At 38.0% G+C, this 26,039-nt stretch overlaps 1 protein-coding gene across 3 annotated transcripts in view; it reads left to right on the top strand.

Moving 5' to 3' along the window:
- Positions 1–208: 208 nt before the first annotated feature.
- prkcbb (protein kinase C, beta b) overlaps positions 209–26,039 on the top strand; it is an 89,038-nt gene continuing 63,207 nt past the window's right edge. For 2 of the 3 annotated variants that reach the window (XR_004342463.1, XM_032588178.1), the window contains exons 1-2: positions 510–688; positions 2,544–2,575. Coding sequence is in view for 2 of the 3 variants with exons in the window: in XM_032588178.1 (XP_032444069.1) it covers positions 510–688; positions 2,544–2,575 (211 nt within the window). In the remaining variant the exon portion in view is untranslated. Of the gene's footprint in view, positions 689–2,543; positions 2,576–26,039 lie in introns of all 3 variants that reach the window. The other variant, XM_032588177.1, reaches the window with a different exon arrangement.

The raw sequence follows: 26,039 nt of genomic DNA on the forward strand, positions 1-26,039 counted from the left end.
GTATTGTTTACATGTGAAAGAACCTACCGCTGCCTTCTTTTTCAGAAAAGCTGAGAAACAAACAGGCTTATTTCTAAGTTAGTGTCTGCTAATAAAATAACACGCATAAATGTTGTAGAGAAGAGCGTTAAATGGTATTTACCACTCTCTCTCTCTCTCTCTCTCTTCCTCTCTCTCTCTCTTTTTCGCTCTCCTTTCTGTCAGCGGCTGTCAGAAGAAAAGGAGGAAGAGGAGGAAGGGAAACCAGTGCGGCGACAGCAGCTCACTCCGCTGACGGACTAGACAGCAACACCTCAGCAAACAAGCAGCCACTTCTCACAACTCCAACCAACACCAACAACTATTTTTTTTTTTGCTGTTGTTGTTGCTCTGCTTCAATAAGCGCTCTTTTTTTTTTCTTTATTTTTTTTTTCCCACTCCCTTTCTCTCTTTTCTGCGCACCAACAACTTCGACGTGCCGAGCGGTTTAAATTGAGCAGCGCGGAGCAGGAGCCCCTGAACCCGGGAGAATGGCAGACTCGGCGGCCACCAACAGCGACGGGGAGGACGGACCCAAGCAGCCCATGCGGGGCTTCGCGCGCCAGGGTGCGCTCCGGCAGAAGAACGTGCACGAGGTGAAGGACCACAAATTCATCGCGCGCTTCTTCAAGCAGCCCACCTTCTGCAGCCACTGCACCGACTTCATCTGGTGAGGAGCGGGCGGGTGGTCGTTCGTGGTCTGTTTCAGTTTGGCTTTTTGAACAGTTGTTGCTCCACATCATGATACTGCCGCCATCCTTTTTTTCCCCCTATTATTATTGTTTTTTTTTTTTATTGGGTTACCTTTCACAGATATAGAAACGTTTCCAGTTCATAGAAAAGGGAAACGGATTCTAATACGGCCATGTTAACTTGCCCTTAAGAAATAGAATAGGTGGCTGCCGTCTTCTTAAAATAACCGACTACTTCAGCATTCATCACACTTGTTGATGCTATAACTGTACACCAAGGCAAAAAGGGAAGACCAAGAAATATGTGGGCTGTAGTGTTAAAAAAGAAAGAGTAGCTGCAGACCAACATTTGATGGAATGAAGTAGGCTGAAAAAGTGAGTGGATGAAAAATGTTTATTTATTTTTATATCTTTTTTTAGAACAAGCCTGGCAGCTGGAATAACCTGGGAGAAAATAATTGATAAGGGACCTTTAGCACATACATGTTTAATTGTTTTTCTCCCTAATTTCTCAGTGATAAATGTTTAACATTTTGCTATGGGTCATACGGCTCACCACCAAGGCAGACACAGTCAAGAGGGGGGCGACAAAAATGGTTGAAACAATGGTCAACTTTTATTTACACCCCATATTTCTTTTGCTTTTTTTTTTTTTTTTGCATCTCCAGGAAGGGGGTAGCCTCCCCTGGTGTTTGGCACCCCTTTGAATTTACTGTATACTGCAGGTGGCTATGAAGGCTGACGCTTGCATCTGATTTCTAGCTTTTAGCCTAATGTCAAACAGATGAAAACATTTAAGTCCTTAACGGATGTGATTAACTGAATGATAAAGACGGGCAATTTATAAGTAGGATGGGCTTCAGCAGGGCAGCCTTTCTTTTTCTGGGTTGTGTGTGGGGTTTGGGGTGGGGGCCTAAAGAAGAGGCTTGCCTGGGGAAACTATTCAGGCAAAAACTCCCACTGCTTGTCAGTAACCTGTGCAAACATCTCACCATCCATGCAGGCCACCTGGGTTTACTAGACAGTCGCACAGATCTGCACTCAGGTTGTTAAATTAATTTAGTGCTGGAGTTTGGCCTAATTTGTCCCGTTTATTATTATCTCTGCACCAGTCCCAGAATGGCTGTTAGTTCAGACCTGTGACAAGCTTTTTAATTTGTGAATGACTAAGTGATCTGACCTAGAAGATTATGTTGGGGACTTTAGATCCCACTGGCTGAAAAACTATCTATCTATCTATCTATCTATCTATCTATCTATCTATCTATCTATCTATCTATCTATCTATCTATCTATCTATCTATCTATCTATCTATCTATCTATCTATCTATCTATCTATCTATCTATCTATCTATCTATCTATCTATCTATCTATCCTAGGTCAAAAAGCAATGTGAAAAAGAACAATGTGCGCACTGAGAGATGTCACACCTGTGGAGATTATCTATTTGTAGCTACACTATGAAAATGAGCTGGGCAGAGTGTGTGTGCTACTTTCTGTGTAGACGTCTGTGTGTGTGTTTTCATACATGCACCTGCAGCCATCCCCATGTACCTTTGGAGGAGGTGTGTCAGATCATTTTACCTCGGTGCAGCTGCCGTACTTCCCAGCTGAGTTGTAAAGTTTAGCTTGCGTTCACTCCACACACAGAACAGGTCATGCCCCAAGAAAATATCTGACACTGACACACCTCTCCTGGTGTGTTTTTTAATTTTCGATGGTTAACATTTTGCTCTATGCAAATATCGGACGTTATTGATCTATGTATGTGCTTGCTCAGTCAGATTTTGCATTTGTGTAACTTTTTCCCTCTGGTGTTTTCTCTCCACAGGGGATTTGGGAAGCAGGGATTCCAGTGTCAAGGTAGGTCAATTGAAAGTGCACACACATGCACTTTTCTCACATTTGCCAAGCTCTCTTGATTCTCAAATGACACAAATTCACTCAAAAGACAAAAATACAACATGTCAAACATTGTTCTTTAAGTGCACTTTTAATTGGTTTGAAGAAACCGTTTCCTACGCTCAGTTCTAAACTTAAAACAGGCCACCCAACATCCCTGGTGTGCAATTAATTTTGACTGGCACAGAGAACAGCATCACAAAGCTCTGGGAATAGAATAAATGCCGGTGAAAAGAAAGAACTGACAATAACAATGATTATTAATTAATGCTTATGAGTGTTTTGTTTGTCAAAACTAATGGGGGGTGGAACAGTGAAGTGTGCTTCAAGCTTGAAATCTTCAAGTCGAAGCAAATAAATATTTGCACTGACATAATCAGAGTGTCTGGGCCCCTTGTTTCATGAAGTTGCGTATGTAAAACAGCAAACGTTTAGATTTAGGCGACAAAAACAAAAGCTGAAAAAAATGTCACTGAAAGCCCAAACAAATTTCCTGTCCTGTCATGCATGGTTCAGTGATGAGTGTTTGAGAAATTATGTAACATGAAGGTGAAACTACACATGATGAATAGAGTTACAGGGTCAAAAGTTTACTCATTTTGGAGTTTTGCAAGTGTTTTACATACAACGTGCAAACATACCACCACAGAATTTCACTTGGATTTTCTGTGACAGACCAACACAAAGTAATGTAATCAAAAAGTGGGGGGAAAATTACACATATTTCAACATTTCTTGCAAATATACAATCTGGAAAGTGTGGCATAGATCTGCCTTTAGCTCTCTTGACGCATAATGCTACGCATTAGCAGCAGGGATTTGTAAACAAGTGATTGGAAGGGACTGCAAAAGACTCTAGACTGAAGCAGAGGCTTAATTCATCCTAATGAGAATCTGTGTCAGGCTTCGAAACTGGTCCTAAAAATACTCTCCATCCATTCTGACTGAATTTGAGGTACTTTTACAGAGTAAAATGGTTAAAAATTTACATCTCTAAATGTGCAAAGCTTACAGTGACATACCTTGAGGAATTGTATTGTGATTGGAGTAATAGCACTTACTCCAGAGTTTAAATTCAAATGCACATCACAATTTACACTTGTCATTTGCAAAACTCTCAGCAATTATGCTTCATTTTTTCTTTCCAATTCAGCACTGTGCACTGCTTTGTGTCGGTCTATCAGAATCACAGGCAGTGATGTGATAGAATGTGAAAAAGATTAAAGGGTATGAATATTTAACCCTGCATCGTTAATAATTTATCTGACCTGGCAAACAACATTTAAAAAAAAATACGTAGCAAGACCATTTTAAAATTTGCTTGCCTAGCTTCCGTGGACTCAAACCTTTAGAGTCAGATGCATCATCCCTGTTCTCCGGTCTTCCCTCGACAAATGATCTAATCAACCACAGGAATATTTCAAAAAAAAAAAATGTGGAGGAGCTTTTGGCGGTTTTATCTTTATTCAGTTTGCTTGAAGTCTATCTTTTATTTTCTCCCCACTGTGTTTACAGCCAGTTGGATGTTCAAGGATTTTCTCGTTCCTTAGCAACAGCGAAGCATCCAGACACAGCCCTCTATAGGCTCTGGGATGTAGGAGGTGCTTTTCAACACAGCAGTTGGTTAGCTGGTAATTAGCACATGTGTACATACGACGTGTAAGCTGTCAGTGGTGTGCTTCTAGGGACGTCTTACTTGTTTGACTGAACTCGAGCTTTTGTCCAGTATGACAAAAGTGTGTGTTAGAGTAAACACTAGGCACCAGCAACAATCCAGCTATCTTGTTTCATGTGTGATTTGACTTGTTTTCCGAGTATCACTCGGGGAATTTCTCCACAAGGTCAAACAGATGCACATGTAGACGCAAAAGGAATGAAGCAACACACCAGTGTTTGGGTGTGCTTCACTTCTTTTCAGAGTCACACAGATACTCTGTGTGAATGTGGCAATATCTACCAACTGATATCTCACATATATTATGTACTTCAGTCCTATTTGTAGCCAAACATGCATGCCATTGGTTGTTTATTGTCCAGACGACCTAAATAGTTTGTCCATCTGTTTGAATTTACAGTAGATTCAGCAAAATGCTAATCAGCTATGTTAACTGCACATGGCGTTGCTATTTTTTGCACTGTCAGAGTGGCAAAAAAAAGGAAGTTGGGCTTGCATTTGCAACGCCCTTGCCCATTTGCAAGGGGCTTTGTATGTCTACTTTTGCTTGTACTTTAAACAGTTAGAAGAGCAGTAAATAAAATATATTGCTTCATTCAATTTGGAATGGCTTTTATCCTGAATGAAATGGGTCCCTAGTTTATGGTCTGCTGATGGGTCCTAAACATTGGTTTGTGCCAGCTCTCAGAAAGCAGCAGAGACAACCAGCAGCCACATGTAACACTGCATATAATTAACAAGGATGTGGCCTGTTGCACTTCCTTTTCACTGGCCTGATCTGATGTTGTTTAGATCTGTTGAAAGTCTGTGTGGTATGAAATGCTTTCTGTCATCAGACCTTTATTTAAAAAAAGTGTATAAGCTTGAAAAGATACACATGCAGCTTGTGTCCCTTATCGAACGTTATGTGAATTAAAAACTTTGCATTTACATTAGAGCAGCAAACATTTGTTGCAATGCACAGAAAAAGTTACACTGCATATGAAAATTAAATAACAGTGACCTATGGGAGAACATGCTGTGCAGAGATCACATTCTGTTTTTAATCAGTCCTGTAGCATCAAGCATCACTTTGTTCCCTCCTATTCTGCATTAGGGGCTTTGACTGGTGCCAATTTTAAAATATGCCCTGGAAGCGTCTATTTTAAAATCCAGTCAGATCAATTCATTGTCATTTCGGGATTTCTCTGGGATCCATGACATATTGGTGCAACAAACCATGCAAAATGATATATGGAAATATGCACAGTCTTAACAGCAGTTTAGCATTTCAACAGCACAAGGCAAAAAGCAGTGTAGTTGTCTGATGGTTCTGATTTTGATGGCAGCAGTTTAAAAAGTTCATGGAGAGGATGGGAAGAGCTTTTGTCTGCAGCAGCAGTGCTGAAAAAGACTGTGAATGGATTATAGAGGCTCTCCAATAAGCCATCCAGCTCCCGTCACTAACCTCTGCAGGGCCCTGTTGTCCAACAAACTGCATCACATGGAGGTGCAGAATGTCAGCCCGATTTTCTTCCAATCCCTGTGCAGTGTTGTGAGGATGCAGGTGTGTAGTGATGCTGTTTTCAGATTACTTAAAAAGTGCAGTCTTTGCTGTGCTTTTTTTTCCCCCACACAATTCTCGTGTTCGTTGGTCACCAAGGGGAAAACGATTTTGTGCATTATTGCCAAATTGTGGTAAAGTTCATAACAGCTGGCTCAAAATCTACAATCAGTTTGTGTTAATTCAGCACAAACTGAGGTAAAGGTCAAAGTTTCCAATAGGAAGTGTGAAAGTATGTTAAATAAGTGGAGGATGCATCTGAAAGTCTTGTAATGTGCAATCAAAATAACTTGCAAAGCAAACGTTGGCAGCGTGCCAGTGGATTAACGAGGTCGTCAGGTTTCCCATATTAGTAATCAGTGTTGCATAAAGTAAATGTCCTGTAGGGGGCGTAACAATCTCCCTCCTTAAGATGGCGTCCCAAAGGAATCTCCAAACAGGTCTTTTTACACCTTTCCTGCTATATTCTAACTGGTAAATTATCAAATATCAAACAATAATGATTAAACAACAAGCCTCCAGCTGCTATGGCCTGGCTCACAGACCACAACCAAAAGGGAAGAGGTGTGGAACATTAATTTATTCTGCACAAACTAAGGCTAAAATCAAAGTTTTCAATATGAAGTGTGAATGTTAGTAAATCAGCGGCGTATGGTGTGCACGAGTGGAAAGTATTGTAATTTGCGATCCAAAAAATCTGCAAAGCTAAAGCAGCTTTTAGTTCTCCGCTCTCATGGGGAAGGGGAGCAGAGACAGAAATGCTGTCATGTTATCTCTACCCGCTACTTTTTCCTTCACATTGCAAGTTAAAGGCATTATGCTTGGCTTGAACCTGACTTCATAAAGCAAAGATATTGTGGGCTTTTAATAAAGTTATTGTTTTATTATTTAGTATATCATTTGAACTCTACAGTGTTAGGAATATTGTGACCATCCATCCAAGTGGCTGGTGAATACTGCTATGACATATTCGATTATGAGCATCCCACTCCCTTTTTTGCCATCATCATATTTGCTCCACCATTCTGCCTGTGTTTTCTCAGGCAGAATAGTCAAAGTTCATCCAAGAGGCCAAAATGCATTACTGGCATCCAGAGCTTCACTGCATGACACCTGCAGTCTAATAACCTGCTAAATACATGATATATACACCAAAAACCAACATAAGACCTAATAAATTAGGACGCCTCCGAGTTGATTCCCAATTTTAATACCTAGGATTATTCACATCATTTTAGGTTGGACGGATTAGAACACTTCTACTCAGCATTTTGAAGAGTTGCCATGTTAAAACCTTAGATATTAAGTTATCCTTATGATGAGATGCGAGTCGAGAGGCCATCTTAAACATTCAAAATAATTGCCAAAATGCCCACATGTGGCCGTCCATGCAAGTTCACTCTAAAAGCAGGCTGCAAATAAATCCCACCATGAGTCATGTTGAGTACGAGATGCTGTTTGGGGATAATGCTAAATAACATGTTAAAAAAAAACTGATTAATATCTATTTCATTAATATGAATATAAAATAATTGTTTTCCCATCAACGAACTGTTTGCTTCAGTATCTTGCCTTTAAGACTTTATGTCGATTCATTTAAATAATTTCAAAATGAGAATCAGAAATGCGTATTTTAATGTATACTCTTCTGACTCCACAGATTTGTCATTTTACACAGATATAGAAAAAAAAACACAGATTGTTCATAATAAAACATAATAATTCTTGGGTAAGCACAGTTGTTTATTTGCTTGGGTGTTCACAAGCTGTAAAGCCGGCTGATATTTGCACATGGTGCAAAGTTGTGTAAAACGTTGCGGGTACAAGCAGCTGACAGTGTTTACAGTGTTGTTGCTGTAAACAATAACCTGGAAAGCCTCAATGGGATTCAGCTGTTTTATTTTCTAACCTCTTGAAATACTGTGGGTCTGACTAAACAGGGACTTTTTTTATTATATCATCTTAATTTCTGAGACTTTTCTTTTTTTCTTTCAGTTTTGTGTATATTCAACACTTGTGAGATGGTGTGTACATGCAATGTGCTCTGTGTTTCTGTTAATGAGTGCCTATTTCTTTAATGGCTGCCTGTGCAAAGCTGCATGCACTCCATTTGCTTCCATGTGATTGCCTTTTGTGTTTTTGCGTCTACACACATGCTTGGAAACGAGTGTGTTAATAAAGAGTTGGGTTTTAGTTTTGAACACGGCTGTTAAGTGTCCTCCACTTGCTCCTCACAGAGTTAATGGACATGGCATCCCTTCGTGGAGCTGGAAAGAGATAGAATAAGCAGGCAGCGAGAGGAAGGGAGTGTGAAACGTCACAAGTTGGAGACGATGAGGGGAAAGAGAGAGAATTAGAGGAGCAAAAACAAATAGAAAAGATGCATAAAAAGATTTTAAAGGCAAGACAGGAGGTGGAGGCAGAAACAGAGGAAGACTCGTTGACTAATTGGGGGAGGAATTCATTGAGCGCACAGGGAGAGAGGATGGGAATGTGAGTGGGAAGGGCGTCGAACGGGAAGGAGGCCTACGTGAAATTTTCTTGAAAATTAATAGACGCTCGTGTCAAGTGCAGGAAGGAAACGGCTTTAAGAGCTGCAACACGATGTGAAGTGATTTACAAGCAGTAAACAATCTACACTATTTATACTGTGTGCAGATTATAACTCCTAACTTTAATGTTTTTTTTTTTTTTTAGGATTTTAAGTGATTCTCCATGACATTTGTGAAGTGAAAGGAAAATGACACATAATTTTATGCGTTGTTGTTCAGTTCATCTGAATTACATTAAGGCTGCTGAGATATCTTATTTGTACCCAGAATTCTTTGCAAAAATAATTGAAGCAAAATAGTTCCCTTTGAATAAAGGAAATCTGTGAACATTTAAATTATCTTCACATACAGATCTGGACTTTGACTGGGCCATTCTAACACATTTGTGTAATTTGATCTGGCTCTAAGTTTATGATCATTGTCCTGCTTGAGGATCAACCTGCGCCTCTGTTTCAAGTCTTTTCCTGCCTCTGTCACAGATTCTTCCTGTATTTAGCTCTATCTTCAACTCTGACTAGCTTCTCTGTCCCTGTTGAAGAAAAGCGTCCCCACAGCATGATGCCACTGCCACCGTGTTTCATTGTATTAAGCGTGTTAAATTCGGCCACACACAGTGTTTTGACTGAGCACCTTCTCTCGCTTATGCTGTGCCGCCTACATGGCATTTGGCACACTGTAAACAGGACTTCTTGTGACTCTACAATGTATTTCTTTCATAAACTCCTAATGTGTTTCACGCATGATGTTTGAATGTTGTTTTCTTGAACCATTGGAAATAATTGCATCATTTATTTATTTTATTATCTGTCGTTTCTTTGAATTAGGAAATTAAGCTGGACTGGTAAATAATAGTGAATACATGTCCTCTTTAGAATCCTAAATATAACCCAATTTCTAATATGCTGCATGTAAATCTCAGTAGATATTTTTATTTACATGTGATGCTGCCGGCGGCTCGAGGGTAATCCACTGTAAATAAAACAAGGCAGATGGTTAAAACCGAGTGGGGGAAAAAAAAAGGTGTGCGGGAATGATATTCCAGCAGAGAGTTGGCTGGAGAGACTTTTTTTTTTGCCAGGCACAGAAGATAATGGATAGGGAAGATGAGGTAGAAAAGAGGGAAGATAACATGGTGTAGGCGTGCATAAGAGGAGATTGCACCTAAAACAAGCCCATGAAGCTATTGCATGGGGCAGCTATTAGTGCTTTTCAGAACAGATAATACGTAGTTATAAAAAGCCCCATTTAAGAGGTTTGTTGAAGCTTACTTGAATGTTGCCTAACTGGGAGTCATCCAGCAGCTCCCTGGACTCCGAGGGCAGTTCTCCTGGACGTAAACAAAAGGTTTCTTTTTGCTTTTTCATGCTTCGGTACAGCTTCAAATGAGCTGGTGGAAATTTGCTAACATCGCACGTCTGATCGCTGCTCAGGTGCCTCTGCAACTCCAACCTGCGTGGGTGGGAGGCCGAAGGATCCAATGCCTGCCTCCCACACACACACACCGAAACACACACACACACACACACAAATAAAAACGCGTACAGAAAAACGAAAGGAGTTTTCATGCATTAACATGCCATGAGCACATATTGAGGTTTATCACTGAGGTCCTCGATCCAAAAGAAACGGGTTAAAGCATTTGACTGCCATCCAGTTTTTTTTTTTGTTTTTCCGCTACTTTTATGTTCTTAACATCTCTGATCTCTCCTTTCCGACTCCCTACCTTTCCTCTGCTTTCTGAGCTCTGCATTTGTTTCCTGTTTCTCTCCTGCTTTCTTTTCATTTACTTTTTTTCTCTCTTCTGGTTTCTTTTCATTTTCTTTTTTTCTTTCTCCTGCTTTCTTTTCATTTCTCTTTCTTTTCTCTCTCCTGCTTTCCCTCTAACTCCTCAATTTATCTCCACTTTTCTTTTTCTCCCCGTTTACCCACAAGTGCCTGTGTGCTATTTGTGGACTTTGATGCTTTTATAAATAGATTGTATCACTGAGAGCACCAGCTGGATGGACGGATGGATGAATATATGGGAGAAAGAGGAGAAGGCCAGACTTGGTGTGTGTAGGTGTGATGGGAGAACAATATAAACAAGAAGAAGGCAAAGACGAATTATTGACAGTGGGAAGTATTTATTACAAAGCAACATTTTTTGGATCATTTCAATGCTGACAGTCTCAGGAGAATGCTTGGCATAAGTTAATGTTGAACCAGGTCCTGAAAGGATATTTTTCTTGTTTGTTTTCCCTCTTTTGCTTTAGAACATGTTGGTATTCACTGATGCACATGTTCAAAAAGCTTTACAACGGTAAGCTATGTTGAAGGGACAGATTGAAAATCATTGGTCATCTTTTTTCCTGCTACCTTTTCTGCTGCGTGTTCATGGAAACGTAAAAATGAATAGTTGTTTTGGCCAATATTAAAAACACAACATCTTCAAAACCTGAAGTGTTCCCCCACGTAGATGTGACATTTTTTCATTTGCCAAACACTGCTGGTATCGGTCAGCACCCGTCTTGCCGTTTCCTACCTTGCAGTTTTTCTTGCTGCTCTCCTCACTTTTTCAGTGATGAAAAGGTTGAGGGTATCGCAAAATGTTTCACACCACCCGTGCATCAATTTGTGCACGCTATGATGTCAGTTCTGCTGCTTTTCTTTTCCTCTTTTTGCCATCTTTGCTCAATGCGTCTCTCATAGGTGAGAGTTTCTCCTTAGAAAGTAGCAGAAGTGCACATCATTCAGGAAACATTACAAAATAGAAAGAAGAAAAAATTTCCTAAATTGAAAATATATTTTAAAAATGTTTGTTTTTTGACAATCCCATTGTTTTTACAATTATTTTGGAGTTCTGCTGTCTTGATATCAGGAAATAACCTCTCTACATGGTAGGGTTACTGAGCTCAATATAAATAAAAATAGCATTGTGTAATTTGGTGCTGTGTTATCCATATGAAGATAATGGATAGATGGACAGTAAGGATGTGGTGGATATACTGAGACCATCAGCAACCCGTGTTGATCCTAGTTTTGGCAACTTGTCCAATATCCTGACTTATATTTGGAGGAATCGTTGAGGAAAATCTGGTAGAAAAAGCTTCAGCCTCTCCCTTGCACAGTCTGTGTGGGAGCCAATATTTTAGTTATCTGCAGTTAGATAACGTATTACTGAGGTGTTACGAGGTGAAAAAACTTGTCAAATTTCTTGTTTAGAAATTAAACTATTGTCCCAGGCAGTTTGCCACTCAGATGATTATTGCCATGCACCACAGAAAAGATTATCAGAACTTTTATCTTCATCCAGAAAGCTTGAATTGTAGTCTTTTTTTTCATTAACATTGTGAAGTACTAATAAAAGGAGGCTCATTTACACCAAGATTTTCAGGTTGTTGGATAAGTTTATCCAATCCCTGAATGCTGTTTTTAATGCTTTGTTCTGATGCTCTTTTTGCTTTATTTTTTATTAACTTTACATAATTTTTTTCTAATTTCTTGATATATTTTTTGTGAAACATACCCTCGGGTTTCTGAGTGTCATTTTTCTTGCTGTTACCATTGCACCCAGATTTTGCTTCCAAATGTCAATCACGTATTTCTAATTCACCACATTATATTTGTGTATGTTTTTCTGGAGTGGTTCTTTTGCAGACATTTTACTTCCAACATCCTGCACCTTGCAGAGCATACAGTCAATGCTCTGCATGAATTCTGTAAGTCTGTATACTAACACTTGTCAGTCCAGGTCTGACCCGACCCAAGCGACTTTTCAAGCACTTTCTTTGTAGTGTTTTGTAAAGGTTCTGGTTATACAACAGCACTCTGCGGTCATTGGTGACTTACTGCTGCAGTCTTTACAGTGAGCCTCAGTCAACTTATTGACAGTGCCAAAAATATTGCAGCATTATAGTGCATTGATTTCTCCATCATTCCCCGGTGCTTTTCAGACACAAAGAGCTTTCTCTCGAAACAGTTGGTGACCACAGCGCACAGCAAAATACTGTGAATCGAAGAGTGTAGGTGAAAAGCCGCTCTCTGATTAGAAGTTGTGGCGCAAATGCTGAGGTTTGTCCTTCCTCCGGATTGTTGTGAAGTTACAATGTATGCTACTGTTAGGGCAAAGGGGCAGTTAAATCCTGAGTTTATGATAATAAGGAACAAAGTACAGATATTACATAGTATTATGATATTTAAAAATGTAAAAAAATGCATTTCATGATTTAATCGACTACGAAACAGTACTCAAATCAAATTATGGATCAGTAATTTTTCTGTTAGCTGTTGATTAGCAGACACACAGAGAAGGGGCATAAAAACATAACTTGATTGATTTATGGCTACACCACAAAAATCAACAAAGGAGAGCTATCAAGATATTTTCAAAGATTTTAAAATGTACACAACTGTGTCACAGATTGCCAGTCAGTTTCCTGAAGGTACATTGGGAGCCTGCTAAGCTAATGTTAGCTTATTAAGTAAGTCAACTGCCGCAGTAGTTAGACAGATGAATGTTGCTAACTTTGCCACTTTGTAAGTAAGTTAAGCAATCTTCTTTTGAAACATCTATAAGCTTCGACCCTCATTCCAAACACTCACAGACAGGGCCTCATGAAGGAGTCAGTCCCTCCCAGCTGTAGTCAGAGCTGCTCCCTCCACATCCACTATGTAATTAAATCATGCATGTATGATTTAATTGGCTTATCAGTTTACAGACAGAAGTGTACATAACTATAAACCTTTCTTTGCAAAAATGAATTATTGCATCAAATAAATAACACCTCTGTTATTATTATTATTTTTTTTTTTATTTGTTAGCTTGCTAATATAAATTTTACGCAAAAAATTGTCCAAACTTGTGTCTTTGTGTGACTCCTTGTGGGTTCATAGGTGAATAGGTTTGACAACAAAAACAGGCATAAGAAAACGACACAAAAATGAATAAATATATAAACGGTAAAAAAAAAATTGTTGCAATGTAGTTCTTAATGAAGTCTTGGTGTCTGTTGTTGCAGCCTGAACCTACAACCTCAACCTGTTATTTTGAACTTGTTTGAAGTGAGGTATTAGGAAGTTATTATTGGTAATAATTTCCTCACCTCAGCAGAGAGTCAACATTTCACCATAACCAAGTTGAAAAGTAACAAACTCTTTGGAAAAGTGGATGTTTAACAAACTAGTCAGGTGTAAACTGGTTTAGCTGACTGGCAATTTTAAACAAATTAAACTGAAGTGTTCATGTCATGACTAGTTTGCTAGTGAAGGATTTGCACTTCCAACATGCTCAAGGTGAAATTACATCATACTTCTATTATAGAAGCGAGGAACTATTATCATTAACAACTTGGAAGAAGAAAGATCTAAAAAAAAATCTTAATTAACCTTTAAAAAGGAAATCCACTTTCCTTTTAAGTAGATTCTTACACCTTTTCTTTCAGTTCATTCACTGATGCTATTGACAGTGTGAAAGCTGTAACTGAGGAAAGAACAGCTTTCACACTGAAGAGCGTTAACATAGTAACACTTAGAAATGGTGTGTTCACTTGTAAAAAGTAGAAAGTAGATAGGATTTTTGAGTTTCTGACCTACATGACAATAAAAAAAAAAAGACCAAATGTGGTCACCACCCAATTCTTTGATGGATTTCTAGTCACAATGCATGTTAAGTTAGTACATATAATTTGTACTTCAAAAAAGTCTGAGGGAAGGCAAATACTGTAAACAGTGAATTGCAAAGAAATTGCATTTTACTGAGACAAAGCGGTGGCTATATTTATGGTTAAAATATGAATTGAACACTTGCCCAGTATCACCCATTGCATTTCTGTCTATAATAACTTTCTCCTGTAAGTTGAATGAGGGCTAGTTATAAAGGTCTATTTGCGCTGTAGCCTGTTTGAGGTTTGAGAGCAGAGCTAATGTGTGGAACCGTGCATCCGTGACTTCATCATTGTCGTCAGAGAATAAGAGGACAGAAGCCAAGCTGCAGAGGGGAAAACAGAGATTCTCTCTGGGTTGTTTTTTTAATCAGACCATCAGTTCTAACTGCTTGATGTGTGCGTGTGTGTCTTTGATGTTCCACAGGTGTGTAAAAGAGAGTTTGCGAGATAAAGTCTAATTTTACTTGTCACCGAGGACCAGCTCCTTTTGCGCTGATCTACTTTCACACATTTGAAGACTGATCAATGTCAGCAGTTTGTTTGTGTGTGTGTGCCATGCTTTAAGATACAGATTGACAGACGATCCTGCAGGGCTTGGGCATCCTTGCTGCTCACATTTGAGGCAACTGCATTTCCGTTGCTACAGTGACACCTTGGAGACATGTCGGCATGGGTCAAACAGTTAATGTGGGTCGAGTTGGTATGACATGCTAATGGCCAAGCACACAAGCGTACAAATTCTGAATTCATGTAATTCCTCATGCTTGTTTTATCTCATAAATAAAAACTTTTAGCATTGCTTCCTAATCATTCTATTTTTTAATCTATCAGCCATAAGGGCATCTAATCCTCATGCCTTATGTAATCCCTATTCCTCTTTTGCTTGTGAAAGAGTTGATTATAGTTCATCATTTCAGGCATTTCTCCTTGCTGTTTCTCTTTGTTTTTGCCAATTATTGGATATTTATGCCTCCATCTTCTTGGATTGGAATTTTGCCTTGTGTTGCCTGTCATTAATTTCCTCCATGTTCCTCTGCCTGTGGTGGTTCTTGCCCAATGAACACTGTCCAGCCTTCCAGCAACCCTGCAAAGGCTCAATGGGTGTAGAATGATGGGAAGAGTGTAAGGATTAGGTGCAAAATAGTCCAGTAGGATTTAGGTTCTCAAAACATTCGAGACAGGCGCTGGACATTTCATTTTTGTCCTTTGACATTAAGATCAGTGAATGGTGTGGGAAATGTGGGTGGATTCACCGGCAATGGAGATATAAAAATTTGGAAAATCATAGCATATCTGGTTTACCTCAGTCCGACAGCCGTGTAAATGTGTGAACATAATGCAACACAGTACTAGAACAAAACGCAAGCTTATGAGATGATGAGTTTTTTTTCATTTCTAGAATAACTGGAACCTCAAAGAGAAAATGTTGGCTGAAACAGTATGAGAGCGAATGTTAGCCATTTTTGAAAACTAATCCTTCAGCAAAGGTCCTCTGGAGAGCAAGATGCCATTCAATTAAAATTTCTATGAAATCTACGTATTTTATGAATATTTTACTCAATTTTTTTAGATGTTTCATTTCTAAAACATGAAATCCACAAACTACTGAAATACCTGCAGGCACATTGATTGAGCTGGTGACAGTAACTTTGAAAACAGCCCAACCACCTTTAACACACCTTTTGTGAAAACATTTTGATACTAGGTAGGAAGGAAATGATGGACAGAGATGAACACCAATGATTTCTTAATATTTTGACATCTAGATCTGTTTTAAGAGAATATTGGCTGCATTTGATTATCTGAATTTTAAGTTTATGCAAAGCTTTCCTGGCCTAATCTAATTTGAATAACGTTACAACGAAGAGAGATTTCCTAAAACTAAATTAACACATTTATGAAAACAATTTTTCATTTGTAGAAACTCATAAAAGAGCATTTTTAATGTGTGAGAATTAATCAAATATTCCCATTTAGATAAACCTATATCAACACCAGCTCCAAAATCTCTACATACGAACTGGTTAATTATCAATAAATGTATTTATAACCTGTATCCTTCGACTTATTACAGTTTTGTTAAACCAGTTTTGATGAGAAACTGATTCATGTGAAACAAATATTAGGCATTGTCTCACCTCCTGAGCTAAATTTAATCACACGCTGTATACTTTAAAAACTGCACGTTTCTTGCAACATATCAAAAGAAAATTAAATATTAAGCTTGAGGTTTTCAGATCGCAGCTTGGTCAGACACTGAGAAAATTTGCAAAAATCTCAGAGGGAAAAGTTGTTTTTTTTTTGCTATCTATTTTTGTCAGTGTGGACTAAGCTTTATTTAAAGGCCTTAAGTTCCTGCTTTTCATGTACAGCATTGCCTTTCCACCTCATTGACTCCTGACTGTAGCTTGTTGTGGTTGTCCAGCAGGTAACCAGGCAATCTTTATAGCCTCTCTGGAAAGGATATGAGTTTCCCATCTTATCAGATCCCTGCAATAATTCCCCATAGCCAGCAAGGCAAATATCTGTCTTTTTATTGCTCCCATCAAATGTTATCACAGTAATCATTTGCTCTGGCTTATTATATCAGGTTGTTTGTTTGCTGGTCAAAAAACAAGATCAGTTGTCAACTTTTCAGCTTACCTTTCTTCATAATGCAGGTAAAAAGACAACTTTTTTTGTTATTAAACAAAGTTTTAATAACAAAACACAGTTACATGACAACATAACCAAAGTGTTATGTTGTCATGTAACTGTGTTTTGTTATTAAAACTTTGTTTTAGCAAAGTTCATCTTGCTATCTTATAGTGTCTACTTTAAGATAGCAAAGTAGATAGCAAAAAATTAAAATGTCTACTTTTTTGTAAATTACCTTCCCATTATGTTTTTAGGCTTATGGTCCACTTGTTTTTTATAGATTTAGTTTCACTTCCTCTTGCTGGTGCAATCACTTGCAGATGTGTTTCACTGGTGTCTTTTTTCTCTGCCCTTCGTTGCCTGTTCATGAAGCATTCATTGCCTCTGACCAAATTAGGATTTCTGATCAAATGGGTGAAAAATATACAGAATGACGATGTATTTTCTGTATTGGATGCTATGAACTAAACATTTTGAAGAACTATGTTAGCAAAATATGGATTTCAAACAGATTTAATTTATTTTTTCGCATTTCTTTCATCTGATCAAGCCCAAACTATACTCCTCTAAATATTTTCTACAAGGTTAATTTTTTGCTCTGTTTTAAAAGGATTCCAGTCAAAATTTATTTAATATTTGTGATACCAGTACAGGGTCATAACATTGACATTAACCCAAATAAAATTCGAAAGAAGACCATGATTGTACCGAAAACAGTTCAAGGCTAAAGATTCCCTTAAAGCAGCTGTGGTTCGTATTCTCTTCAGTCTTTTCTCTCTGTTAATAACACCTTGAGCTCAAATTTGAAGTGTAACGGAAACAGACAAAGTGAGAAAAAGAGAGGGGAAAAAAAAACATTAAAGGCTGATGTAATTTCCAAAAGCAGATAGTGATAATGGACAAGCTGACCTCTAGTCATGGTGTTTAATTATCGCTGGGTGTTCAGTCTTCATGTATACTCCACAAGAAGAGTTTTAAGATCATTTAAACTTTGGAAACCTTTTTGTGTTTTTTTTAAAATGATATGTAAATTGCACCAAATTCTCCTAAATGCTTATCAGTGGTAGGTGCAAATTCAGCCGAATCTCCCGGTTTATGGTAATTGGGAGAACTGACTCTGCTGAGCTGCCATAGAGTCAGTTCTGTTGCGATTATTGGTAGCAAGAATATTCCTGTACAGGAATAATCCTGGTAGATTAATGCATAATAACATCTTCCTTTGTGTTATTTCTCAACACAAATATTGTACCATTTACTTTGAATCTCTAATTCTTTCACTCTTTTCTGTCTGAGTTGTGTAATTTTCATTTGCCTGCAGAACTAATAAACTTGACAATATTTCATATCTTCTCTATTCATTAATTGTATGTGATAATGCTATTAAGTGGTTAGTCTTAAGTCTTAAATTCATTTTCCGTTTTATCAGTCTCACGCTAAAATAAATTAAGAAAAATCAAGCCTTTATTTGTACATTTGCTAAACTATTGAGATTAGTGAGAATTATTTTGTCATTGGTAATTTTTTTTTGTTAAAACAAGTAAAAGTTGTATGTTTATAACAGTTTTCAGATTATGCTACAGCCATGAAAGTTGAAATTATTTTAAGGCTCTATTTCACACATTTTATGACCTTCAGATTGCTTTGGTCCTTTAAGAAACTCTGAAATGCTGTGTTGGAGTGATGCAACGTTTCTATTACTCTGCATAATGTTTTCTTCGCAAAATATTCAGTAAAGTATTGGCTCCTTGTTCCGTTTGTGTAACTATAGTCTCTGGGTGTTTCTAACTGCATTCCACCCACTCCACTCTCACCACAAAAATCAATTGCCACCTTTGCTCATTTTTTCTTTAATTATTCACTATTGCAACACTTGGCTCCTGCATTATCACAGGACCTCTGCCCCGCTCAGTTTTGGATGTCTGCAGCGTAGGTGAGCGGATTGAACTCCATCCATTGTCCATCACAGTCAGGGCAAATTGGTGCGCATGATGAGATGAGCTAAATGTCTAAAACTTGAGTCATGATGTGTAGGTGTGATGGCCCACCTGGATTACCAACTGCTGAGGGGGGGGAAAAAAGAGAAAAAGCTGCTGTTCTTGGTTTAAAAGTGTTCTTTGAAACTGACTACGATTGCATGACAAGTTAGATTGCAAACCGAGAAAATGGGGTTATATAATTTCTCGTTTTTTTGGTTTTTACGATTTCACAGGATCCTGTTACAAAGATGCTTCGTCCTTTTATAGTTAGCTATGGTATTTCAGCAACAGCCCTTGGTGTTAAATTGATAAATCAGCCAGCATGTCTGTTATATGTAAATACTGTAAAACAAGTAAATACCCATTTGATGGCATGCTTAGTGTGTGTACACTGGCATGCAGCAAATATATGGTGTGTTTAGCTAGAGACATCTCTAGCTATAAAAGAAGACATGCCGAATATCCGGTACATGTTACCGGACAGATTTCCCGTCAACATTTTAACTTAATTATAGTGCTGGAAAGAAGTATTTGCTGCCTTACAGATGACTTTTTTTATGTTTCTGCTGATCAAGTAAATTTTGACATATTTGTCAAATGATTATTTCATTTATTTTGGAAAAAAAATCTATCTGTGAAAACATAACCAATGTTTTGTTAAATAATCAATTAACTGTAATTTACCACTGTTTTCATTTTCAATTATTACACCTTGGAAAAATTAATATCCAATCTGAAGATCAGCAACTTGTCTGGGAACGCAAAGTAGACTTAAGGATAAATAAAAAATACTCCCATACTTTTTAGAAACCGATACTTCATAATGCTACATAGTTGGCATCCATTAGTTTGGAAAAGGGTTACAAAGCAATTTCTAAGGCTTAAATGAGCCTTTATCCACACATAGAAAAAATATTAAACAGTGGGAAACCTTCCCAAGAGTGGCCAGCCAACCAAAATTACTCTAATAGCATTAATCTAGGATGTAAATAAAAGAAACTGAAAAGAAAATGTGAAGCACTCGTTTTGGTTGAGGTCATTGTTAAGTAAACAACAAGAAAGGAACTGGTCAAAAATGGTAAATGAGACTTCCGAGGCCAAAACCTGCTGACACGTCTCGCATTTGGCAAAGAACATCTAGATGATTGACAAGACTTCAACAAAATACTCTGCAGACTCATGTGAAAAAGTGGAACTTTGTGGAAGTAATTTGTCCTGCTACATCTTTCCAAAAATAAATAATTACACACCTGCTTGAAAATGTTACAGAATTAAAATGATCAGCAAAGAAGACTGGACCAAAATTCTTCCACTGATGTAAGAGACTCGAGATCTGCTATTTTGAAAACCATAGCCCTTTTTTTTTATAATCGTCCATGAAGTTACCTGCCGTTTTGTGCTCACTCAGGTTATATTTGTCTGATATTAACACTTATTTGATGATCTGAAACATGTAAGGACGATGAGAAGAAATCCCTCCCAACTGTACGAGCGATCGTCGCGGTGCAATTCTGCAACGGCCTAATCTGAACACGGATCCAGACGCTGTTGTGACTCACTCCATTTTTGTGTATGTTTCAAACTTGTGTGTGCGTTCTCTGATGCAGACCAGCTAACTGTGTCACTGTTGCTCCTGAGATACTTTAACCCTTTCATCTCTTGATGGTAACCTAGCAACAGGGGCACGAGCTGACAGAAGTACAGGCATCTCAGACCTCTTTTTCTGTCTTTACTTCCATTTTTACATCCTTTTTTTAGCCAGTCTCCTTGTAGTGCAGCCACTTAATCCCTCAACTATGTCGTCCATTCTGTTCTCCTCCTTTTTTTTTGTCTTGAATCCAGCTTGCTCGTCTCTTAATGCAATAAGGTAATATCATATCTCAGGTTATGAGTGCATTTCTTTGAGTACCAGGACTAAAACTTTGCTTTTAAAGTTCATGTCAGCCATGTAGATACAGAGCAAAAGTATTCATACCATTTAGGACATTTAGTTAATCTGTGACAACAAATCCTAATATATCTGAGGATTTTAAAAGAAAAGTGGTTTGCACATTTTTCTGAAAAAAAAACCCAAACAGATTCAGCCCTCTATTTTTGTTTATTAAAAATAGAAAACCAAGAAATCACATCTAAATAAGCATTCACAACCTTTGCTTAATACTTTGTTGATTCACCTTTGGCAGCAATTACAGCCTAATGCAGGGGTGTCAAACTCCAGTCCTTGAGGGCGTCTGTCCTGCAACTTTTAGATGTGCCTCTGCTGCACAACACCTGAATAGAATAATTAGGTCATTAAGGCTCTGGAGAACTGATCTACACAAGGAGAAGGTAATTAAGCCATTTCATTCCAGTGTTTTGTATCTGTGGCACATCTAAAAATTGCAGGACAGCGACTGGAGGACTGGAGTTTGACACCCCTGGCCTAATGGCTTTTTGAATGTGATGTCACAAGTTTAGCAAATCTATCTTTAGGCAGTACTTCTTTGCAGTACTTTTCAAGCTCCATCCAGGTGGATGAAAGATGTTTGTGCAGCCATTCTCAGATATCTCCAACAGACTCACGTCAGGGATGGTGATGACCCGTGTCTGGTTTTCTCCAAACGTGACGCCCAGCATTTACACCAAAGAGTTCAATCCTTGATGAGAATTCTCCTGGTCTGAAAGTTTGTCAGGAGCTTTTCGACAAACTCCAGGCAGTGGCTTTCATCTGGTCGCTTTAACACACAGGTCTGATTTCTTCAGAGATGGTTGTCCTTCTGGCAGGTTCTCCTGTCTCCACAGAGGAACACCGGAGCACATTCGGGTTCTTGGTCATCGATCAGTCGATCCAGCTGCTCGTTTGCGCAACTCCAGTGATCGGAGTATCCGACACAGCACTTTTTAAAACCAGGTCTCAGGGTGAAACTTTTTAGTCGCACTCCCAGTGGAGATGTGAAGTACTCAGCTGAGGTGAAAGTGCACATTCAAAGAATGTACGACTCCAGGCTTTGTTCTCTTCATACATGGACAGATAACAAAAACAATAGCAGTTAGCATTGTTCTATGTTGTTCTACTTAACTTGTTGAGTTTCTGTGTCACATGAGCACTTGGTTCAAAATCCAGGCCTAATTTAAATAAGGAGCACCACCATTATTGTATAGCTTTATTTGCTACATTTGGGCTCTTGTCCACTAATACACACACAAAACCAATGGAGAGAACAAACAGATGGCCCCATATGTTTGTGTATTTATCATTGAGATTGATGATTGAGTAAATTATGCAATACTGCCATCTCTACTTGTCGTTTTCCGTTTGATTGAAATCTTGTACTTATATTAAGGAACCGCCAGCTATTTTCTTTATTCATCTTAACTTTTCTGCATTTAATTGTTGAATTACAACTCAGTATAAACAAATAGGTTTTCACATGCTGTAGTGCTTTGAAATAAAAGAGAAGATCAGACCTCATAGAAAACTATATGTTGGTATCGTCTTTTAAAAAAAACCCGATCAGTACACTTCCGTTTTTAAACTCACATAAGGAAACAGATACCATCACTATGCATGTTCTATAAGGAAACTGTGTTAGTGTTTGCATGCAGGCTGAAGAGTGAGCTGGGAAATGCAGATAAATTAATGCAAAAAGTTTGTGTAAAGAAGATCCAGAACTGAAGAGCAGGCTCCTTGAAGGGGCACCTGTTTAGGAATTTAAGTTGCTTTTATTAATAGCAATAATTTGATAAATGTTGTTTTTATGCATTTTATTTTACAGTGAATCCTGGCATCTTTGTAAGATGTACTTTGTACATTATTCGGTATTCAAACGTCTCATCAGCTCCCTCGTTATCCGCAGCTCTCCACTCTCACCTCCGCGTCCTCTCTCCCACTCTTTCTCCCTCGTCCTCTTCATACCACCTCTCTCTCTCCCTGAGTTAATGAGGAAATCACCAGATAAAGCATCACAATGAGGATAATGACTGCTTCTCTGCAAATTAAATACAGGAAACAGGAATGCTAAAAAAAACACACACACACACCTACTGCACACACTTATGCTTTCCGTTCCTCAAATCTGTTGTCCTTATCCTCTGTATTTTTCTTGCCGTCTGGCCCAAAACAGCAGGTTCTGTTTGCGGGGGAGTTAAGAGAAGCTGAAAGGAAGTGGCAGTGAAGGGCGGAGGGAGGAAAATGTGAGGGATGGAGACAAAAGCGAAAGTTGATATACAATACAGAAGGGTTACAGGATTTGGTGTGTTGCTGTGTGTGTTTGTGAGTTGGCTGCACATGTTCAGCGATTGCGGAGGTAGATGTACTTCTGCAGTAAGAGTACATAAAAAGCCCTCCAGACACTTAGACACACACACCCAAACGCACACAGCAAGCACACACACTGGCACACGCTTCAATTATTGTTAGTGCAAAGACTAACAGAATAAATGCCACACTGGTTTACAATTAGTTCTGTTTTTCAGACATGATGGGGCTGTTAAAAACACATTTTCTCATTCGAACGCACTGTTTTTCAAAATCGCCATTGATAATTTATTCTGAAATATGTGTTTTTGTACTTCTGTCATACTTTATGGGGATGTTAAACATCTGCTTGCTGTATTAAACATTTAAACATTTAGAAAAAAAATTGCACCTAAATGTGAATGTGAGGTAAAATGAAGTAAAGAAGACTTTACAGCATTTGCAGTAGGACTGTTTTTATGCAAAATAAATAAATTAAAAATCCATAATCAAATTGCTTTGATTTAAATCAGAAAAACACAATTGTTCCAGCTACCGCAAACTAAAATATTGACTTCTAGAGTAATAATATTATCTACAGCCTTTCTGTGTTATTTTAAATTTGAAAAATAAACTATACCCCAAATTTGCACAAAATTTATTAGTAGACCTACCACACAGTTTGCCAGCTGTTCTTATTAGGAGTGATTTGTGGCATTACTTTAGCATCGTCTCAATGATAAAAAGTTTATTTTTTTGTCTTTGGAAATATTTTCAGTCGATTTTGTGGTTTTTCTTAGTGAGGAAGAATTATTGCAGATCTTCGTATATTTTACTATTGAGACTTAGACAACAGTTACAAGTTTGATGGAGGCTAATCAGACATTTAATGGACCTAAATGTCATGGGAGATGCTTCGCTGAATTTCTCCTCCCACGTCTAAGGAGAAGCAGAAAATGGCCGAGGATGGGGCAGCAAGTTAGAGTTTTAGAGTGGTGAGAAGCAACAAGTTCATAGTTTTAGTGCATTTGATTTTTTTTTTTTTTTTCCTGATTTATTTATTGAACCACTTTCACCTCTGGAGTGATTCTGCACTTATTTGATGACTATTTGAAAGAAAATAAACTTGAGGGCATTTATTTTAATAAAATTAGGATTTTGGGGTTGCACATGGTATGCAAGTGAATGGGAGCAATTGACAAATATATTACACGTCAGTCCTGTGGTCGGTGTATTAAATACTATAGTGGTCTTTGGATATTAACCACCCATGGCCTGGGTCATCTGTTAGGCAAGGTATGCAAGCCAAACTGCAACGGTCATGCCTTAATCACAGTGATCTTTGGAATATTTTATTAATCCGTGTAATATTGCAATCACTGCTTAAAAAAAAAAGCTATTTAAATAGCAAAACTTCACTGTGATGGGGATACTGTTTGTGGTGATATGGAGTGTGTGATGTCTGTCAGGCTAAAAAATTTTTAAAAAAAGTATCACGAATAAGCATTCTAGAGAGTGAAAACTTTTTATAGGCAATGTACCCTGACTAATTATCCAGCAAATATCAGCTTGATGAACTTCAGTGTTACTCTGTAAATAACAGAATTGGGGGGAGATAATGTTCAGTGCAATAAAGAGTTGAAAAGTACAACTTGCAAATGCCTATTTACAAAATTGCTTTTCCATAAAGCAAAAACAACCTTTGCTTTTGTTGTAAGTTTTTAGTTTATTTATTTTTTTATTCTTTATGTCCGGTAACCAACCCAGTTGTTTAACAGTGCTCTGGTCGCTATGTTAATACCTCATTTTGCATTCATTTTGCTGAACATCCTCATGCATTGGCATGTAATTGGTTTGTAGTCTTTCTGCTTATCAGTAAAGGCATTTCAGTGTGAATCATGGCAGACATCCATGTATCTTGTCTGCTCAGGGTCTGATGGATATAAAGTCAGACAAGACAGTGAATGAGAGGTAAAGAGAGAGATGGATGACTTGAGAGAGAGAGACAGAATAAGGATGGAGGTGTTTGCTGGAGCAGATAAAATCAGAATGTGCCAGAACTTTCACAGAGCTGGCACAGAGCTGAAACGGATATAAAACCAAGCATGAATCTGGCCAGACTCCTGAAAAAGCAAGAAATTGATTGTCTTGTCCTTCCCTTCATTTGAAGGTGTAACACATTATTGAATTATATTCACAGTGAGTGTTTTCAGTTGCTTTTCACACTGCAGTTCTGCTAATTTAAAAACTATGACATTCTCAGTCACAATTACAGTTTAATCTGTCGCAAAAACAAACAAACAGAAAACACTTGGGGGGCCTTTCGAAGAGTTACTTGATACCGGGATAGTTGCTCTTCTGGATTTATGAGATTTATCCTGGTTCTACAAGTCAAAACTCCCTTTTTGCAAATTCAAATTCAAGCAAATTTGATCTTCAAAGTAATTTGTTTTTTCTAGCTTTTATTGAAAGGCTCATTCAAAACTGAATGTGGAGGGATGACAGACAGACGGCACTGTGCTCCATGTGTTTGATTATTCCACAGGATCATTCTTCTGTTGGTTTTGCTGGCAGCTTTAAAGCTTGCAAATGAGTCCACAGACCGACAGATTTTATAGAATTGAGAAAAGGCCTCGCTTTAAATCACATTACATATTCACTTCCCTATTACCCTAATGGTCTTTACTTAATGATTTTGTGATTATTGTTTAAGGCTTAAAATCTTCTGTCAATAAGTATTAGTTTTGGGAGACAGACTTCAGTCCAACAAAGAATCTGTGGAGGAAACTAAAGATTAGGGTGGTGGCGAGGAGGCCTTCCAACCTCAAAGACTTGGAAGTTATTGATAAATGGCAAAAAATACCATTGGAAACACTTAAAAAGCTTCTCACCAACTATAAGAAGAAATTTGATTTCTGCAAGGTCAATAAATGCTTTTACTGATCACCTAAAAGGGTAAAAATAATATCCAATATGCTAGTTTCTGCACAGTTATTTTTTTTCTGTAATAATGCGATAACCCTTGAACATCACTGCAGTATCATGTTCAATCAGAAACTATTTGGTTGCATTTGCTAAATTACTTACCTACGTCTGCAACATCTATGAATAACTTTGGGCTTAACTGTGAATTTTGTAACACTTATAGAACTTGTGCTTTAGGTAGAAACATGGGTCAATATGA

Source organism: Xiphophorus hellerii, chromosome 16 (genome assembly GCF_003331165.1).
Source record: "Xiphophorus hellerii strain 12219 chromosome 16, Xiphophorus_hellerii-4.1, whole genome shotgun sequence".
Taxonomy (NCBI): Eukaryota; Metazoa; Chordata; class Actinopteri; order Cyprinodontiformes; family Poeciliidae; genus Xiphophorus; species Xiphophorus hellerii.